The following is a 14,950-nucleotide window of genomic DNA, read 5'->3' on the forward strand; positions in this document are numbered from 1 at the left end:
CTTTATATTTCCACTCCACTACATTTCAGAGGGAAATATTGTACTTTCTACTCCACTACATTTATTTTACAGCTTTAGTTACTTTTCAGATTAAAATTGGACACAATGGATAATATAACAAGCTTTTGAAATACAACACATTATTGAAGATGATCAACATAGTCATCATCCATCTTTGTCATAAAAATTTGAATAAAATCACACATTTATCATTTCAGTAAAGAAGAAACCAGCTTCAGATTTTTAAAAGACATATTTATTTCTTTTTAAAGCAACAATACAATTACAGATGAAGTATCAAAACAAAAAATCAAATCTATTGCATCTCTTAATTACAAATGAATCATAACGAAACATAAGAAAAGAAAAGAAGAAGAAAAAACACATTTTAACTCAGTACATTTCAACATGCTGTGTTTATTTGACTAGCTCGTTATGTTCTCAGCAGTTCTCTAAACAGCTGAAAAATGGCAGGAAGTGAGTGTTCAAACGTGTTAAACTCTGCAGTGTAAATGTTAAAGTGACATAAACATAGAAACACATTTAAATCACATGTATTGAATTCTTACTGTACTATTGATCCGTCATGCTGTATTGATTATTGATTATTACTGCATGTAAACGACAATGAATGAAGCTGTGACACCATTGAAAAGTACGTGTTTTTCTACCTTTTTCAGATTCACACACAATTTTTAGTTACTCAAAAAAAACGTGAGGTCAGGCGTGCAAATACTGGCTTCACAATGCAAACATAAAAAATAAAAAAACAATCAAATAAATACAAAAAAAACAAAAAACATGTCATTTGTACAGCTTCCAAACTGTCAGGATGATCACTCCTGGCACATTTTGTCAGTGCTATGACTCGATTAAAGCGTGATATTAGTTTTTAAAGCGAGTTAGACGTTTACCAGGCGAAAAACGAGGCACAAAGACGAGCCGCTCGAGCAGCTCCGCGATCACATTAACAACTCCGATACCCAGCATGCAACTCAAGACTTAGTAGTAGTAGAAGTAGCGTTCACTTTAACTGCACCTGAATGCACCGTAACACGTCAGAGATCCTACACAGGTCCGGAAAGTTTAACAAATATTACTTCTTAGACTCCAAACTCTTTTTCTTTTTGCCAGGATTTAAGGTTTCTGTCGGGCTTTTATTAGATTTATCTGATAGTATCAAGGCAACAGCTGATTTACTCAAGTTTCTGATTCATTTTTCCTTGATATAATTAAACTTTCTCTTGTTCCAGGTAGGACAACATCTGGAAAAAAAAACTTGAACAGACCTGAAATATCTTTTTTATTAAATCTGCATTACTTCTCAAGTCTTTCCAGGCCTGAAGAGGAAGTCTCTGAATTCATATCCGACTCTTAAGGCAGTTGATCATGTGACACATCAGTCTGATATCCAGCCAGGACTAAAAAATCTGCACAAAGTGGTAAGACGTTGACATTGGCTGCTGATTTTTGACTACTTTTCCGTTCACTTTGGCAAATATAATCAGCCGAAATCTAATGTTTGACAGCTGAGGAAGTTCACGTGGATATTATTTTATTCATCTACAACTCCAGCCGACAGATCAAAGTTTAAAAAGGCCGATGTGTCACAGGATCAGCGTTCTCCGCAGTGCAGAGGGAGCTGAACTAGACTACAGCCGGCGTCTCAGTTGGAGATGTCGGCGCTGTTGTTGCGGTTGCCGTATTTGTGGTGAATGATCAGCAGGACGACGCCCAGGAAGAAGCAGACGGAGCCAACGGTGATGTAAGCGATGCCCAGGAACGGGTTCTTGCCTCCCATCCAGGAGATGGTGCTCAGGATCATCCGCTTCCTGCCCTCGAAGCTGCGGACGGGATAATCTGAGTTCAACTGGTTAAAGATGGAAACTGTAAAAAGGTTTCTGGGTTTGTTTTTTAACAGATCAAACTTTTCTCAAAGATCCACAAACTCACAGCTCTGAAGAGTTTTTGATTTATTTCCAAACTTTGTCCAGATCTGTTAGTTAAGTTTCATTTATTTCGGTCATTAAACTCAAATAAACATGTATTAATAAAGCTAATAATAATAATATGTCCTTGTTCCTTGTCCTTCATCTCCAAAACAGAAAAATAATAAAAGTAAAAATAAATAAATAAATAAATAAAGCAGGCATTTGCTTATAAGACCGACCCTTTTAACATTAGTTATTCAACAGATGCCGATGCACATACCAAACACAAACCTTTTATAATAATTGGCTATATATATATAATGCATATATAATAATAAACAATTCAAGACTTAAAAGGTCTGTAAATGTGTGTGAAAGCTATTTGGACAAAGACATTTCATCATGTACTTTTCTGTGGCTGATATGGAGCAATTACTGGGATACTGGTTATAAAAAAAGCTGCTTTTTGACGAACGTTCTGTGCAAAATAATAAGGAAACATCAATACTAGCAAGTATTTTCTGCCCCTAGGAAATCAAAAGGACTTACAGGAGTTAGCTTGAGTAAATAACTTTAATTTTGATTTTATTTTACTTGTTTTTAAAGCACTTCATATTCCTGCAGCAGCCAATTTATCTGACTTTACTCTGACTTTTCTAATGTTTCATGGCTGTTATTAATCTTAGTTGTTTATTTTATTCACTTATGTTTTAAACCCTTGTATCTATTTATTTTTTTATTGTCTTTTATTTGTTTTACAGTTTAGTTTTTCCTCCATTTTATTGATTTTATTATGACATTTTCATCACTTTTATTTTGTTTAATTCTATAATTTCTAATTGTTTGTATTTGTCAGTCATCTGTAAAGCATCATGACTTACACTACCCTGCATGAAATGTGTTATACAAATAAACTTTAATTGATTAATTAATAAACATCTGGGTACAGTACAGATTCAGAGGTTTTAGCTTTTAATTCTCTCTATAAACTCACTTTGATGCAGACTGACATCCCATAATGAGTTTTTAATGTAAAGGATACTGTAGACGACTTCCAGGGTGTAGTTTCCTCTGGCGAGTGTTGGCACCATGTTGTTGTTGTTCTTACTGATGATGCGGTAAAGCTTTCTGAAGGTGGGCAGAGCGGCGGTTCTCATCCACACGATGAAATCCTCGTTGATGAAGCCGGTGTTGTTGGCGTCGCCGCTCAGCTCGTACACGGGCCGGCGCCAGTTCAGCGGCTTCGTCGTACCTGAATGAAAAGATGATTGATCAGTGAATTATGAATGAATCCTATCTGATGTTCACTGCCCACTCAAACTCTCAGAAGTCCAGTTCTCCCTGTAACAAGTTATTAAGTTACAAGATGAGATTTTTACAGTTTCAATTTGTTTCAAGTCGGCCTTTAACAAGCTTTTACACTATTTATTAGTTTTACCTCCAGACTTTACTTCTTCATAGGGTTACAATTCTGCACACTAAAGTGGAAAATGTTTTTAAAAACTTTAGTCTTGGTCTCCAAACAAGCTACTCCTGTGCTTTTCCCCACCAGAGACCTTTTTTCAAAGCACTTTCCAAAAGGGATGATTTTGAAATGTTACATTTTGGATGAAGAAACAATAAATGCTTTTAACACATCAATAAAAAAAAACACCCAGAGGGACTGAAGACAAGCTGCTGACTCACGACCGACTCAACAGAAGATATTTCATTATTGTTTTAACTGTCCTGGCATTTCAAATTTGGGCAAAAAACACGTTTAAAGATGCGAACGTTGATGGAAAATAGCATTTTGTTTTCAAATGATTCACATGTGAGACGATAGAGTCCAAATCAATATTTAACCCCTGACTAATGACGTTCTCGTAGGAGGGTTAACGACTCTAAAAGGCGAGGAAAGGCAGGTATGTTGTTTATTTTACAGGCAATCACTTCTTCACCTTTAATATATTAACACTGTGCAGCTTTAGTGAAGAGATTAGAGAGATGAAGGCATGTTCAGGCCCTCAGGATGCTTCTGAATGGGCCTCACGCGGAGCCTTGCATTAAATAAATCTATCCTGATGGTACCTTGGAAAACAGCGGTGAGGTTCGGGCTACTTCCTGGGTTCCTGAACTTCACGTGCTTATCCGTCCACCAGGCGATACCCGTAGTCATCAGAGGAATCTGGATCTTTGTGCCGTTCGGGTCGTTGTAAAACAGCTCCAACGTGTCTGCCGGGAAAAAAAAATATATAAATAGATGTTTGACAATTTCGCTTAATCTGTTTTAAATCTATCACAGACACACAGAGGAATATACTTAAAAACTAATATCAGGATACACATGTGTGGTCCATGAGAGGAAGGAAACAGGCTGACCGTTGAACATGCTGTTGGCGATGGCTCCACACGGCGCGATTGGCTTGTTTTCATGAAAAGCATATGGCTCACACTCCTTGCTGGGTCTCTGTGAACGATGAAGAGGAGGAGAAGAAGAAGAAGAAAGAGGATAAAGATTGACGGCACCACATGTCAATCGCATTTGAACACAGCTTAACACAGATCTTTATTGCACACACATGATGAGAAACCTTTTAACTACGACCATAGAGGCTATACGTTTCTACTTCTTCTTCTTCTTACTTATCGTGTGACTCTTTGCTGAGTGTTAGATCTGGTTTAATACCATGTGGAGCTTCTCTGTTTACCGAAAGCATCAGACAACCGAGACATTACTGGAACTGACACGTTACGGTGGTTTGATGCGCTACTAAAGACCGCCGGTGCAGCACGAGTGAAAGCAGTGGATGCATTCGGAAATGAAATACGACGCATCAAATCCACAGTGGAGCCATTAAGCGACTGACGTTCCTGCATCCTGTTAAAAAAGACGTTTTGACATAAAAATGATGGATCGCCTTTTTTAAGAACTTTCTGTTTCTTTCTGCTTTTTTTTACCTCCCAGATAAATAGTTTATAAATGAAAACAGATGCATAAATATGCTCTGTGGTTAATATTTCCTCACTTACATCAGACTTCTACCCACATGAAACACAACACGAGGATCCAGCATCCATCCGATCAATTAATCAATTAGTTGCCAACTATTAAATCAATCTACAACTATTTTGATGATAGATTCATCATTTTTAAATCTTTTTCTTAAGAACATTTCCAAAGTCTCTGATTCCAGCTTCTCAAAAGTGAATATTTATAGTTATTTTAGTCCTCTGTGACAGTAAACTGAATTTTTTTGGGATATGAACAAAAAGGCATTTGAGGACATCAGAATGAGCTTTAGAAGACACTGATCGACATTCTTCACCATTTTCAGAAATGTTATGCACCAAACAATTAATCGATTAATTAAGAATATAATCAGTTTAACCAATAATGAAAAAAATCATTATAGTTGCAGCACTAGACTGCATGTTATTCCACTTCTGTTGCTCATTGTTTGGGAGTTCATTGCATGGATGTATTATAAGAGCTGATAGAGCGCAGCCGCTCAGCCATAAGTTAATTTCCCCCAGTGGTCACTCGCGGTATTGCAGCTAAAAAAAATCCCCCTACAGCCCAAAAACCATTTTCCCCCATAGACCACCATTGTAAAAGAGATGTCTGTAAAAAATAAGTTAATTATAACTCTTTCTATTATGAACTTTGGATCCATGGAGGTTTAATATGTGTAAAACTTTCCTCAAGCCGCGAAAAGCGATGTAAGAAAGTGCGACGGCATCACAATGTAAAGTCTGTGAGTGGAGCAGGAACCTGTGGGTGCAGCCAGCAGGGGAAACACCACTGTATATATTCAGTGTGTCGCATAACAAGGAAGTTAAACCAGGAAGCTAAAAAACTGCTTTTGGTGTATTTGCCAGCTGAGTAGTTCTTATAGGACTGAATGGACGCCAGTTTTGGTCCATATCCAGCTCTTATAATACATTCATGGTTCAGTGTTGTTTCTTCTTCTAAAAGGTGATAAATCCTAATTTCAGCAATAACACTGAAGTGACTAACCCTTAATTCTGCTGAGTGTTTTTGTTTTTTTACCAGGGAAACTTCTTCCAGAGAGATCTGAGCTCGCTTACAGGAAATGCTTTGCTCATTTTTCTGCCTTTAGCGCCCTTTGAACGATTAGTATCAGATTAACAGACTGTCTGGAGTCTGTGTGCAGCTAAGTGAAGCTGGAGGAGATGTAGCCATGCAAATGTGGTGGGGGTTGTGTGTGTGTGTGTGTGTGTGTGTGTGTGTGTGTGTGTGTGTGTGTGTGTGTGTTTTCACTGTATTGTTGTGTGCATTATTTATATAGCCAATAGTTGTGGATGTTTGGGTTTATTATACTCATTGGAAACTATTGAATAATTAATGAAAGAAGGCTAGGTGCTATAAGCCTAATGCTTCAGCCTACACCTTTTCAGTCAAACTGCTATGTATTTTTTTATTTTGTATTGTTTTTATTGTTTCTTTTGTTTTCCTTTTGGCTTGTTAGTAGATGTGGTGGAGATGAGGGACACCGAGCGGGGAAATATGATTATTTGCTTTGTAAGTCTTCATGTACATGACTTCATGTGACAGACATAAATAAATAAAAGGAAGCTGAAATCGCCTGTACTCGTGCAGCTTTGCAGTGAAATAATGTATTTTTAAGTCAGTCATGTGTCTCATACCTTGAGGGACTCCAAGTCTCCATTCAGCTGGCTGTCGTCTCTCGACTTGACGTAGCGACGGTGGTTTTGGTAGAAGTTGGAGAGGCCGTAATACATGAAGACGTTGCTCTGTTGATTAAAAAAGGAAAGTATAAAGGGTCAAATCAATTATAAACCAGCTGTGTGAATGTGTGTGGGAAGTATTCTGTAGTGTTGAATGTTTAAAACCACGTTACTGACGTCATATGGCTGGTCCAGGTAGAAGGGGATGGTACAGGTACACGGCTTGGTGCTGTTCCAGCTGAAGTGCTGGGAGCAGTTGAAGCACGGACTGGACATATCGACTCCTGTGTAGTCGATCTGTTGGCATGGAAACAAACACTTTATAACACTTAAGACACAAAATGGAAAAAAGAAGACATGGAAGCATGAAAACAAGGACATAAAGTGGAGAAACTATAACTGTCAGATTAAGTTATTCAGTGTTTCTCATAGAATTTTGAGAGACAATGGTGGCTGGACCTCAGTCGGACCCTCTTAGGGGGGTCCGGGGGCACATTTTTAAGTCAAATGCATCATTCTGGTGCACTCAGAGAGCAAAACTAAGAGGTTATATCTTTTTTTTAAGTGCTCTAAAACAATTTAATGCTTTAGTAATTTGTAAAGGTATGAATGGGGATGACACAGCAAAAAGGTCACACCCACAAAGCACAGGAAATACATTTTACCAGTTCATAAATGTTTCAAACCAAAAGGACTAATGTCCATATTTCAGCTCTGAAACAAAGGGCAGAATGTGAGCTGCTTTTGGACATTTCAGAGAGTGTACAGACATGTTTTGCTCATTATGAAACTGTGGTGGCACAAATTAGACTATGGTGGGCCGCCAGTCCCGCCGCATTCTGTATCATTAATGGGAAACACTGGTTATTACTGGTTATTATGCAATGCTTTTACTAGTCCGACCCATTTGAGATTAAATTAGGCTGAACTACAATGAGTTTGACAAAATTCAACACTGATCATATTCTGAGTTATTAAATAATGCATTTACAATCTGAATATCAATAAATCCAGCTGCAAATAATGAATTCAACAATATAAACGCAGTAGAAATGGTTCCTGTGCCTCTGAGCAGGACACAGCATACAGTATAAATACAGAATGAAGGATTTTATTCATGGTGCATCTCTGCAGCTGATCCAGATGTGATCAGCTGAATCAGGTGATGCCAAAACACATAATATTTCCTCGTCTCCTTTCCTTGCATGTCTCCTGCATCCTCGGTGGGAAAGTGAGGGAGGATGCCACAAGGAAAAAAGATGCAAGTGAGATAAACATGGCTGCAATTATGAGAAGTGACATGAACCATATGACTTCACACATGTGCATGTCATGTGATTTCAATTACATGACACATAATTTCACAGCAGCCCCTAATAATTATTAACATTTCATATAAAAACAGACACATGCATTTGAGTTTATATATATCCTCACATTATATTACACTACTAACATGTTGTATTAACTGTCATGTTGTTGTTGTTTTTTTATTTTTTTACATCTTTTACCTCAAACTCCTTGATGTTGTTGGACGTCACAAACAGGCCGATGCCGATGGGGATGAAGATGAGGCCGATGATGAAGAAGGCAGGCAGCACGGTGCCCGCAGTGAGGATGGGCTGCCATGCTGGTAGTCTCTGCTGTTTGAAAGCCGTGTTTTCGGGCTTCTTCCCCCGCAGAGAGCCTCCTCCGGGCCCGGTCACTGTGATGTGTCCGTCCTCGTCTTTGGCGTTGTAACTAGACGCCATCATGGCTGCAGTGTTGCTCCTCGCTGCTTAAAAACTTGTTACAAACACCGGATTTAATTCACTTTACGTTGTCATTTGTTTGTTTTTCTGTCTGTTTGTTGTTGTTGTTTCTTTAGTGAAGTGTCGAGTTAATCCATTGCTTTAAAAGGCTTATAGTTAGGTAGAAAAGCACAGTCACATCCTGCAGGGAGTTTACAAACACGACAGTGAACGTAACGCGATGACGTCTCTCGTGTGGTGGTTGCTGCTGCTGCCTTCAAGTACTGGCCAAAATATCGGAATTTATACAAACCGAGAAAATAGTCCAGCAAAGATAATAAATCCTATTACATGTTCCTGATAATTATGATTAAAAGTGACTTATATTTGTTACAAGATGTGTATATATATTTTCAGTTTGTTTTAAACTTTGTCGTCATACATTATTCTTCTCATAAATCTGCTCTTTCATTCTTTGTATGATAAATGTATGCACAAGTTGCTTTTGTTTTGTCTCTTTTTAGTTTTCCAGTGGTCTGTTTGTTAATTATTTCCTATCTAAATGCTTAGACTAATAACAACATGAAGTATTTTACATGTTTATAATAACAACATTTGCACTGCACATTGCCCTCCATTTAATAAGAATAACAACTCTTCTCTTATTCTATTTTTTAAAATCATATTTCATTATATACTATGTATATAATCATTGCACAATGGATAATAACTTATTTTTTAAATCTAGTTATCACCACTCTCATGTTATTATATACTACATATATTATTGCAGCACAAATATAATAATAACCTTTTCCATTTTGCTATTTGATTGATTTTATTCTATGTTTGTGTGTGATGTGTGCTGGTTGGTGCTGTTGTGACATGTACATTTCCGTCAGGGCTAATAAAGTATTTCTTTATCTTATTACGCCAACGTCTGAGTTTGGATTTACGAGTTTACATGAAACACTTGAAGGTGTCATACAAGCTTCAACTGGAATCAACAGAAAAAGCTGAAAATCACCAAAAGTTAAAAAGTTAAAAAACAACAACAACACAACTGATTCTGAGTCTGATAATTGTGTCTTTATTTTAAGTGATTATAGTGTCAATTGTATTGCCTCTCAGACATCACATGAACCTTCGATAATTAAAACCACTTTCATTCTCCATAGTTGAGGCTTTTTTTTTTTTTAAAGAAAACAAATTATCAGTTTATATTTAGGATCATTGAATACATGTACTCTTTTGTTTATTATGCCATCAAAACATCTTAAACTGACACATCCCCAGTTTACCATCACTATACTTTCAGTACACTTACATAATTCAGCAAGTCTCAAAAACATTTTCTGAATCCAGCGTCAATCCATTATTCCATTTTTGGGCCAACTTTCTGTCCAGGACCAAATTTTAAACAAACTTAAACAACTTTCATGCCACCAAAATACACATATTAACAATCCTACATATTTTTAATGCAACCTGTTTTTGTTTGTTTAATATCTATCTCTGTCTTGCTTGTTTTCAGTGTATATGACGATCCAGGTGTGCTTGTTGGTACAACTTATACATCTTAAAAGCCTCCTCCACCCCAAAAAATATGTTATTCTTCTTCTTCAGTTCTTTTCTCTATGCAGAATAAAGTATGTGCAGACTTTCATATTCATCTGCTGAAGGAGGAAAGTTTCTCTGCTCTCACTTTAAAGGACCAGTGTGCAGGATTTAGTGCCATCTAGTGGCGAGGTTGCAGATTGCACCCACCTGAACTAAATTCTACACACAGCACCTTTAAATCTGAGTTAATGGGGTTTGCCTCTGAGCCTGATTTGAGACATCACAACTAATTTGGAGCCAATCGTGATCCAGTATGTGACTTTTCATTGAAGTAGAGGACATCTTATAGTTGCTGGATTTTTCAACAGGGAAAGAATAGATGTAATTTTAACCCTTACATACTGTTAATAATTGGACCCTTCACAGTGTCCCATCATAATTAGTCTCTATACCAAATTTTGGTACAGCAAACCTTATTTTTCATTCATAAATACTTCATCAATCATTAATAAATAGGTGCATTCAGAGAGCAGAGAGAGTGTATTTTTCAAGTTTTTACAATATTTGTTTATGGAGAGGGGGAAAAAACATTCACAATTAGACTATATCATGATCTCATGTTACCTAAAACAGGGGAATATAACAGCCATAGTTATGATTTCAATTAATTTTACTTTTTTAATAAATGCTGGTCAAATTCACCTTGGAACACCACCAATGTAAAAACAAAACAAAAATGTATCACCTGCACAAAAATCACAAAAAAGTTTAAATATTCCTATTTTTCCATATATGTGGATCACTTTAAGGAAGAATCATAAAATTCAACACTAAAAAAGGGTGTTTAGGGTGTTTTTACTTCTCTCAACTGTGAAAAATGGGCTATATTTGACCTGAACAGTATGTAAGGGTTACGAATTTCTAATAAATAGTAATTTAACTTTTTAAACACCGTTTTAAATCATGTCTGGTGGGGATCTTTTAGTTTGTTCATATACTTACTGTATATGAATTGTTTAAGATATGCCTCAAAATATGGAAAATAAACTTTTAGAACTGAAGGAGGAGGCAGTGCACTGTAAATGTAACCTGGACGTCCCTGAAAAGCAGAGACAAGATAACATGATTCTTTGATTTCACACCGCTGCCTCCATTACATCTTCTCTCAGACGTGAGCTGTATTATTGCTGCGAGGCGGGCAGTGTAGCATCCCAGGATCCACGAGGTGCTTCGCTGTTCATCCCGGTGCTTTGAGTCTCAGACCATCAGACACTTTCAGATTCCTTCTCTTGACATCAGAGGTCTCAGCTCAGCGTCGGCTGGTTGCTGAAATGATGTCCATCAGAATACCTGCGGCAAAAAATAAATAAAAGAAACAACAGAACAGATGTGTTTCCTTCAAGGCCAGCAGAGAAGGACTCGCCTTTTATATGCTAACATCTTTAAAAGGTGTTTTCAAGTTTGTCTTAAAACTTAGTGAGGTGAACACTGGACATTTTCTCACTGTAATCACTCCTCCTGTTCATACTGACCATTAAGAAAAAATCCCCTTATAATGTAAGTGATGGGGGGCAAAATCCACAGTTCTCCTTCTGTGTAAAAAAAGTATTTAAAAGTTTATCTGAAGATAATATGAAGCTACACATTAGTTTAAAAAGATCAGTCTCTGAGGTGATTTTAATGATCCTGTTCAGCCTCTGATGTTGTTCCCAGGAAGAGCTTAATCCCACTTTAATCTGACGAACATGCTGCAGCTAAAGCAAAGACACTGTTTTACACTTTCTTCATGTTTTTCTAGATGTTTTCTCCAGACTCTGCTGCTCACTGCTGGTCTGGTGTTTCAGGTCTCAGTGTTAAATATCTTCTTTCTTATCCCTGGTTTCTTTACATCAGCAGTATTTCCAACATGCTCACTGTCTTGGCTGTTTGGTTATAAGAAGCTCATTAAGACAGCAGAGCTTATTGTTTTAGTACCTCATATGCTTTAAAACAACATGATACGTACAGCAGATAACTGTAGTTTATTGAACGTTTGCAGTGAGATGAGCATTAAGAGGCTGCTGCTGTAGAGGATTTTAATGATTAATATGTGATGAGATGTAACATTTCATGAGTCATTCTGTATTTTAATACTCGTTCACAAGAGGGAGCCACACTGTGTGTTCACTGTGTTTCTCACATAACGTTAACATGGATCATTTATGACATAATAGAGTATAAGTATATTATTATTATTATTAGCATCATTATTGTATGTTTTATGCCATATCATATTTCCTTTAATTGATCTTCTTCTTAGTATTGTATTATTACACTGTCTATGTACATATAATGCACATATATAAAACATTATATACTGTACTTTATCATATTATTATTATTATGTATTTTGTACTTATTATTTATACCTTTACCAATGTATTTATACTATATATATTTCATGCATCACAGCTGCCCGAGTTGCAGTATTCGACTTTTTTGCACAAATATTTGCACATATAAATGCTTTGCTTATAATATACATAATAAAGTTGTAATATTGTAATATATGTGAGATATTTAGCTATTTTAATGCCACTTCTCTAATGTTTTGTTTTATTATTTTTATTCATTTCACTTAAATTTTTATGCATCTGTTTTCTTACCTTTCAGTCTGTGTATGCTGCAGTGATGTGACTTTACTCTCCTCGTTTCAAACCACTTGGCCACAGAGTTTGGCCAAAAATATGCAGACAAATATTTAGTATAGTTCTGGTTTGGGTCTGTTTTTTTTCTCATTTGGGCCCCTTAATTACAGTGACGGATTACATATGCTACAGTATACAATATTTTAGACAGTAGTGTTTCTCCCAATGGTTTGTGGTTGTCTCTTTCCTCTTTTAACATCTCAATGCCCTCATGCCCTCAGCAGCTCCATAAAGAAATGTTTTGACTGGCCTGCACAGAGCTCTGACCTCAACCCCATCCAACACCTTTGGGAAGAGCAGACCTTAATGATTTAGAGCAAATCCTTAAAGCCAGGCCTCAAAAAATCTTCACAGAAGAGTGGAAGCAGTAAGTCCGTGCCTGCACTCAACAATTATACAGTATATTGTGTGTAATGTTTTATGTCCACATACTTTTGGCCATATAGTGTAGTCTACGAGGGTACAAGGGAACATTTAAGGAATGTGAAACAATAGCCAATAAGTAAAATCAAAGCATATGTACGGGATCTTTTTCTGGCAAAAGGGTTTTTCGGCATGATCAAAAGACGCCTCTCTTTAACCCTCCTGTTGTCCTCTAGTCAAGGAAGGAAGGGAAGAAGAAGGAAGAAAGTGAGGAAGGAAGGACGGAAGGAAGGAAGGAAGGGAGGGAGGGAGGAAGGAAGGGAAGAAAGCAAAGAAGGAAGGGAGGAAGGAAAGGAAGGAAGGGAAGAAAAGGAAAGAAGGGAGGATGGAGGAAGGAAAGGAAGGAAGGAAAAACAGAGGAAATAAGGAAGGAGGGAGGGAGATAGGAAAAGAGGAAAGGAGGAAGGAAGGAAAGAAGGACAGAGGAAAGAAGGAAAGGAGGAAGGTTGGGGGGAGGAAATAAAGAGAGAAGCAGGGAGGGAGGAAGGACAGATGGAAAGAAGGAAGGGAGGAAGGTAGGAAGGAAGGAAGGAAGGAAAGTAAGGAAGGAAGGAGGGAAGGAAAGAAGGAGGGAGGGAAGAAGGAAAGAAGGAAGGGAGGAAAGAAGGAACAGTCAAAACAGACTGGGTCAATTTGACCCGGGAGGACGAATGGAGGGTTAAACAGCATTTTCCATTTCTCATATTCATCGTATTCATATCAGTAACTTCAACTTTAGACTATTAAGTCAACATGATTTATGAATTTTGGTCAGTGCACTTTATGACTTTCACCCACCTTTCCCTTACTGGACATTCCTGTAATGTGGTAATATGTTCACACAGGCCACCGAAACACCGAATGAAACATATGAACATCTTCACATTTAGTTTCCATGGCTGTTCAGTTGTCAGAAGCAGCATGGGGTTAATATCGTGGAGGTTTCCTGGTCGATACTCACCACACACACAGACAACACAAATGAAAATCTACGAAGCGATGCCATTCATGGTTCAGAGATAAATAGCTTTTATTTAGTCACATATAATGACAATTTCATACTCCACAAAACAATTCACAGTGACTGGAAACCTCCTTAAGCAGTGGTGAAATAAACCCATGCTGTGAAAAAAAAATGTGAAGGACGAGATTAAAAAAAATAAAAATAAGTCTAGAGCAAATGATCACCTAGAGTTAATCAAACACACTCAACATAAGCAGCGCTGTCACATGCAAAGAGATGCTTCATGGAAACTGTAACAGCCTGGCTTTCTAATTACATATCATATTTTCTGAAAGTATGAAAAGATGCAAATTGAAGATCTGAATGAAATAAGTGTCCAAGTGTTGTAAGTGCACTGATGTGGCCTTTAAGGCATAATTGGCAGCAGTAACTCAATCATGAGTCGTTGCCATGGCGGCTTGTTTCAGCCCCCTCAGCTCTTGCCTGCCGCCCCGAAGGCAGAGCCGCACACCGTCGCCTTCCTCAGCTCGATTTTCATCGACTGGCCCTCGGCCCGCGAATCTAACCTCGTCACCGTGGAGACACCCAGAACCGCCTTGCTGCTCGGTTTCATACCTTTTGAAACAGGGATCCGTGTGGCTGCGCTACGAGCTGATTGCACATCCGCACTGGGCTGCAGACAAAAAACGAGAAAACAGCATAGGAAAACAGGGCAGGATCTGGATCACAGAAAAACATACAGACAACAGAATACACAACTTTTTTTCAGTAACTTTTGACAATTTTCCTTATTGTCAATAACTCTCATTTTTGGATCCAAACTAACAATGAACTGATCTACTAGCAAGTATTGTGTGTGTATCCAAAGGCTGATATATCTTATTCCTCTGTGCGGTAGACCTCCGTTGTTGTCCAAGAACTATAAACAACATGTAAGTGAGCCACAGCGCTGCACTGGGTGACATGTTCCTTCATTATGAATAG

At 37.6% G+C, this 14,950-nt stretch overlaps 2 protein-coding genes across 3 annotated transcripts in view; both read right to left on the reverse strand.

Annotated features, from left to right (window-relative positions):
- Nucleotides 1–234: 234 nt before the first annotated feature.
- On the reverse strand, nt 235–8,546 carry LOC133997341 (cell cycle control protein 50A-like). The gene is made up of 7 exons (XM_062436915.1): nt 8,135–8,546; nt 6,801–6,920; nt 6,582–6,689; nt 4,293–4,380; nt 4,002–4,145; nt 2,974–3,183; nt 235–1,860 (listed from the first exon to the last, which is right to left on the reverse strand). Exons 1-7 carry the CDS (start codon nt 8,375–8,377, stop codon nt 1,667–1,669), a joined length of 1,107 nt encoding a protein of 368 aa, XP_062292899.1. The 5' UTR covers nt 8,378–8,546; the 3' UTR covers nt 235–1,666.
- Nucleotides 8,547–11,181: 2,635 nt separating this feature from the next.
- The window catches only part of filip1b (filamin A interacting protein 1b), a 44,161-nt gene continuing 40,392 nt past the window's right edge, over nt 11,182–14,950 (reverse strand). The window contains exons 6-7 of one of the 2 annotated variants that reach the window (XM_062436909.1): nt 14,582–14,639; nt 11,182–11,263 (exon numbers count right to left, since the gene is read on the reverse strand). In XM_062436909.1, the coding sequence (XP_062292893.1) occupies nt 11,223–11,263; nt 14,582–14,639 (99 nt within the window). In that variant the 3' untranslated portion in view covers nt 11,182–11,222. Of the gene's footprint in view, nt 11,264–14,069; nt 14,640–14,950 lie in introns of those variants that run through there. The other variant, XM_062436908.1, reaches the window with a different exon arrangement.

The sequence above is a fragment of the Scomber scombrus genome, chromosome 17 (genome assembly GCF_963691925.1).
Source record: "Scomber scombrus chromosome 17, fScoSco1.1, whole genome shotgun sequence".
Taxonomy (NCBI): domain Eukaryota; kingdom Metazoa; phylum Chordata; class Actinopteri; order Scombriformes; family Scombridae; genus Scomber; species Scomber scombrus.

Excerpts from the sequence above, each read along its gene's own strand:
- LOC133997341 (XM_062436915.1), bottom strand. The coding sequence starts at position 8,377 with ATGATGGCGTCTAGTTACAACGCCAAAGACGAGGACGGACACATCACA. Across the intron at positions 4,381-6,581 it reads GAGACTTGGAGTCCCTCAAG|AGACCCAGCAAGGAGTGTGA; the intron begins GTATGAGACACA and ends CATCGTTCACAG. Across the intron at positions 4,146-4,292 it reads CGCCAACAGCATGTTCAACG|ACACGTTGGAGCTGTTTTAC; the intron begins GTCAGCCTGTTT and ends TTTTCCCGGCAG.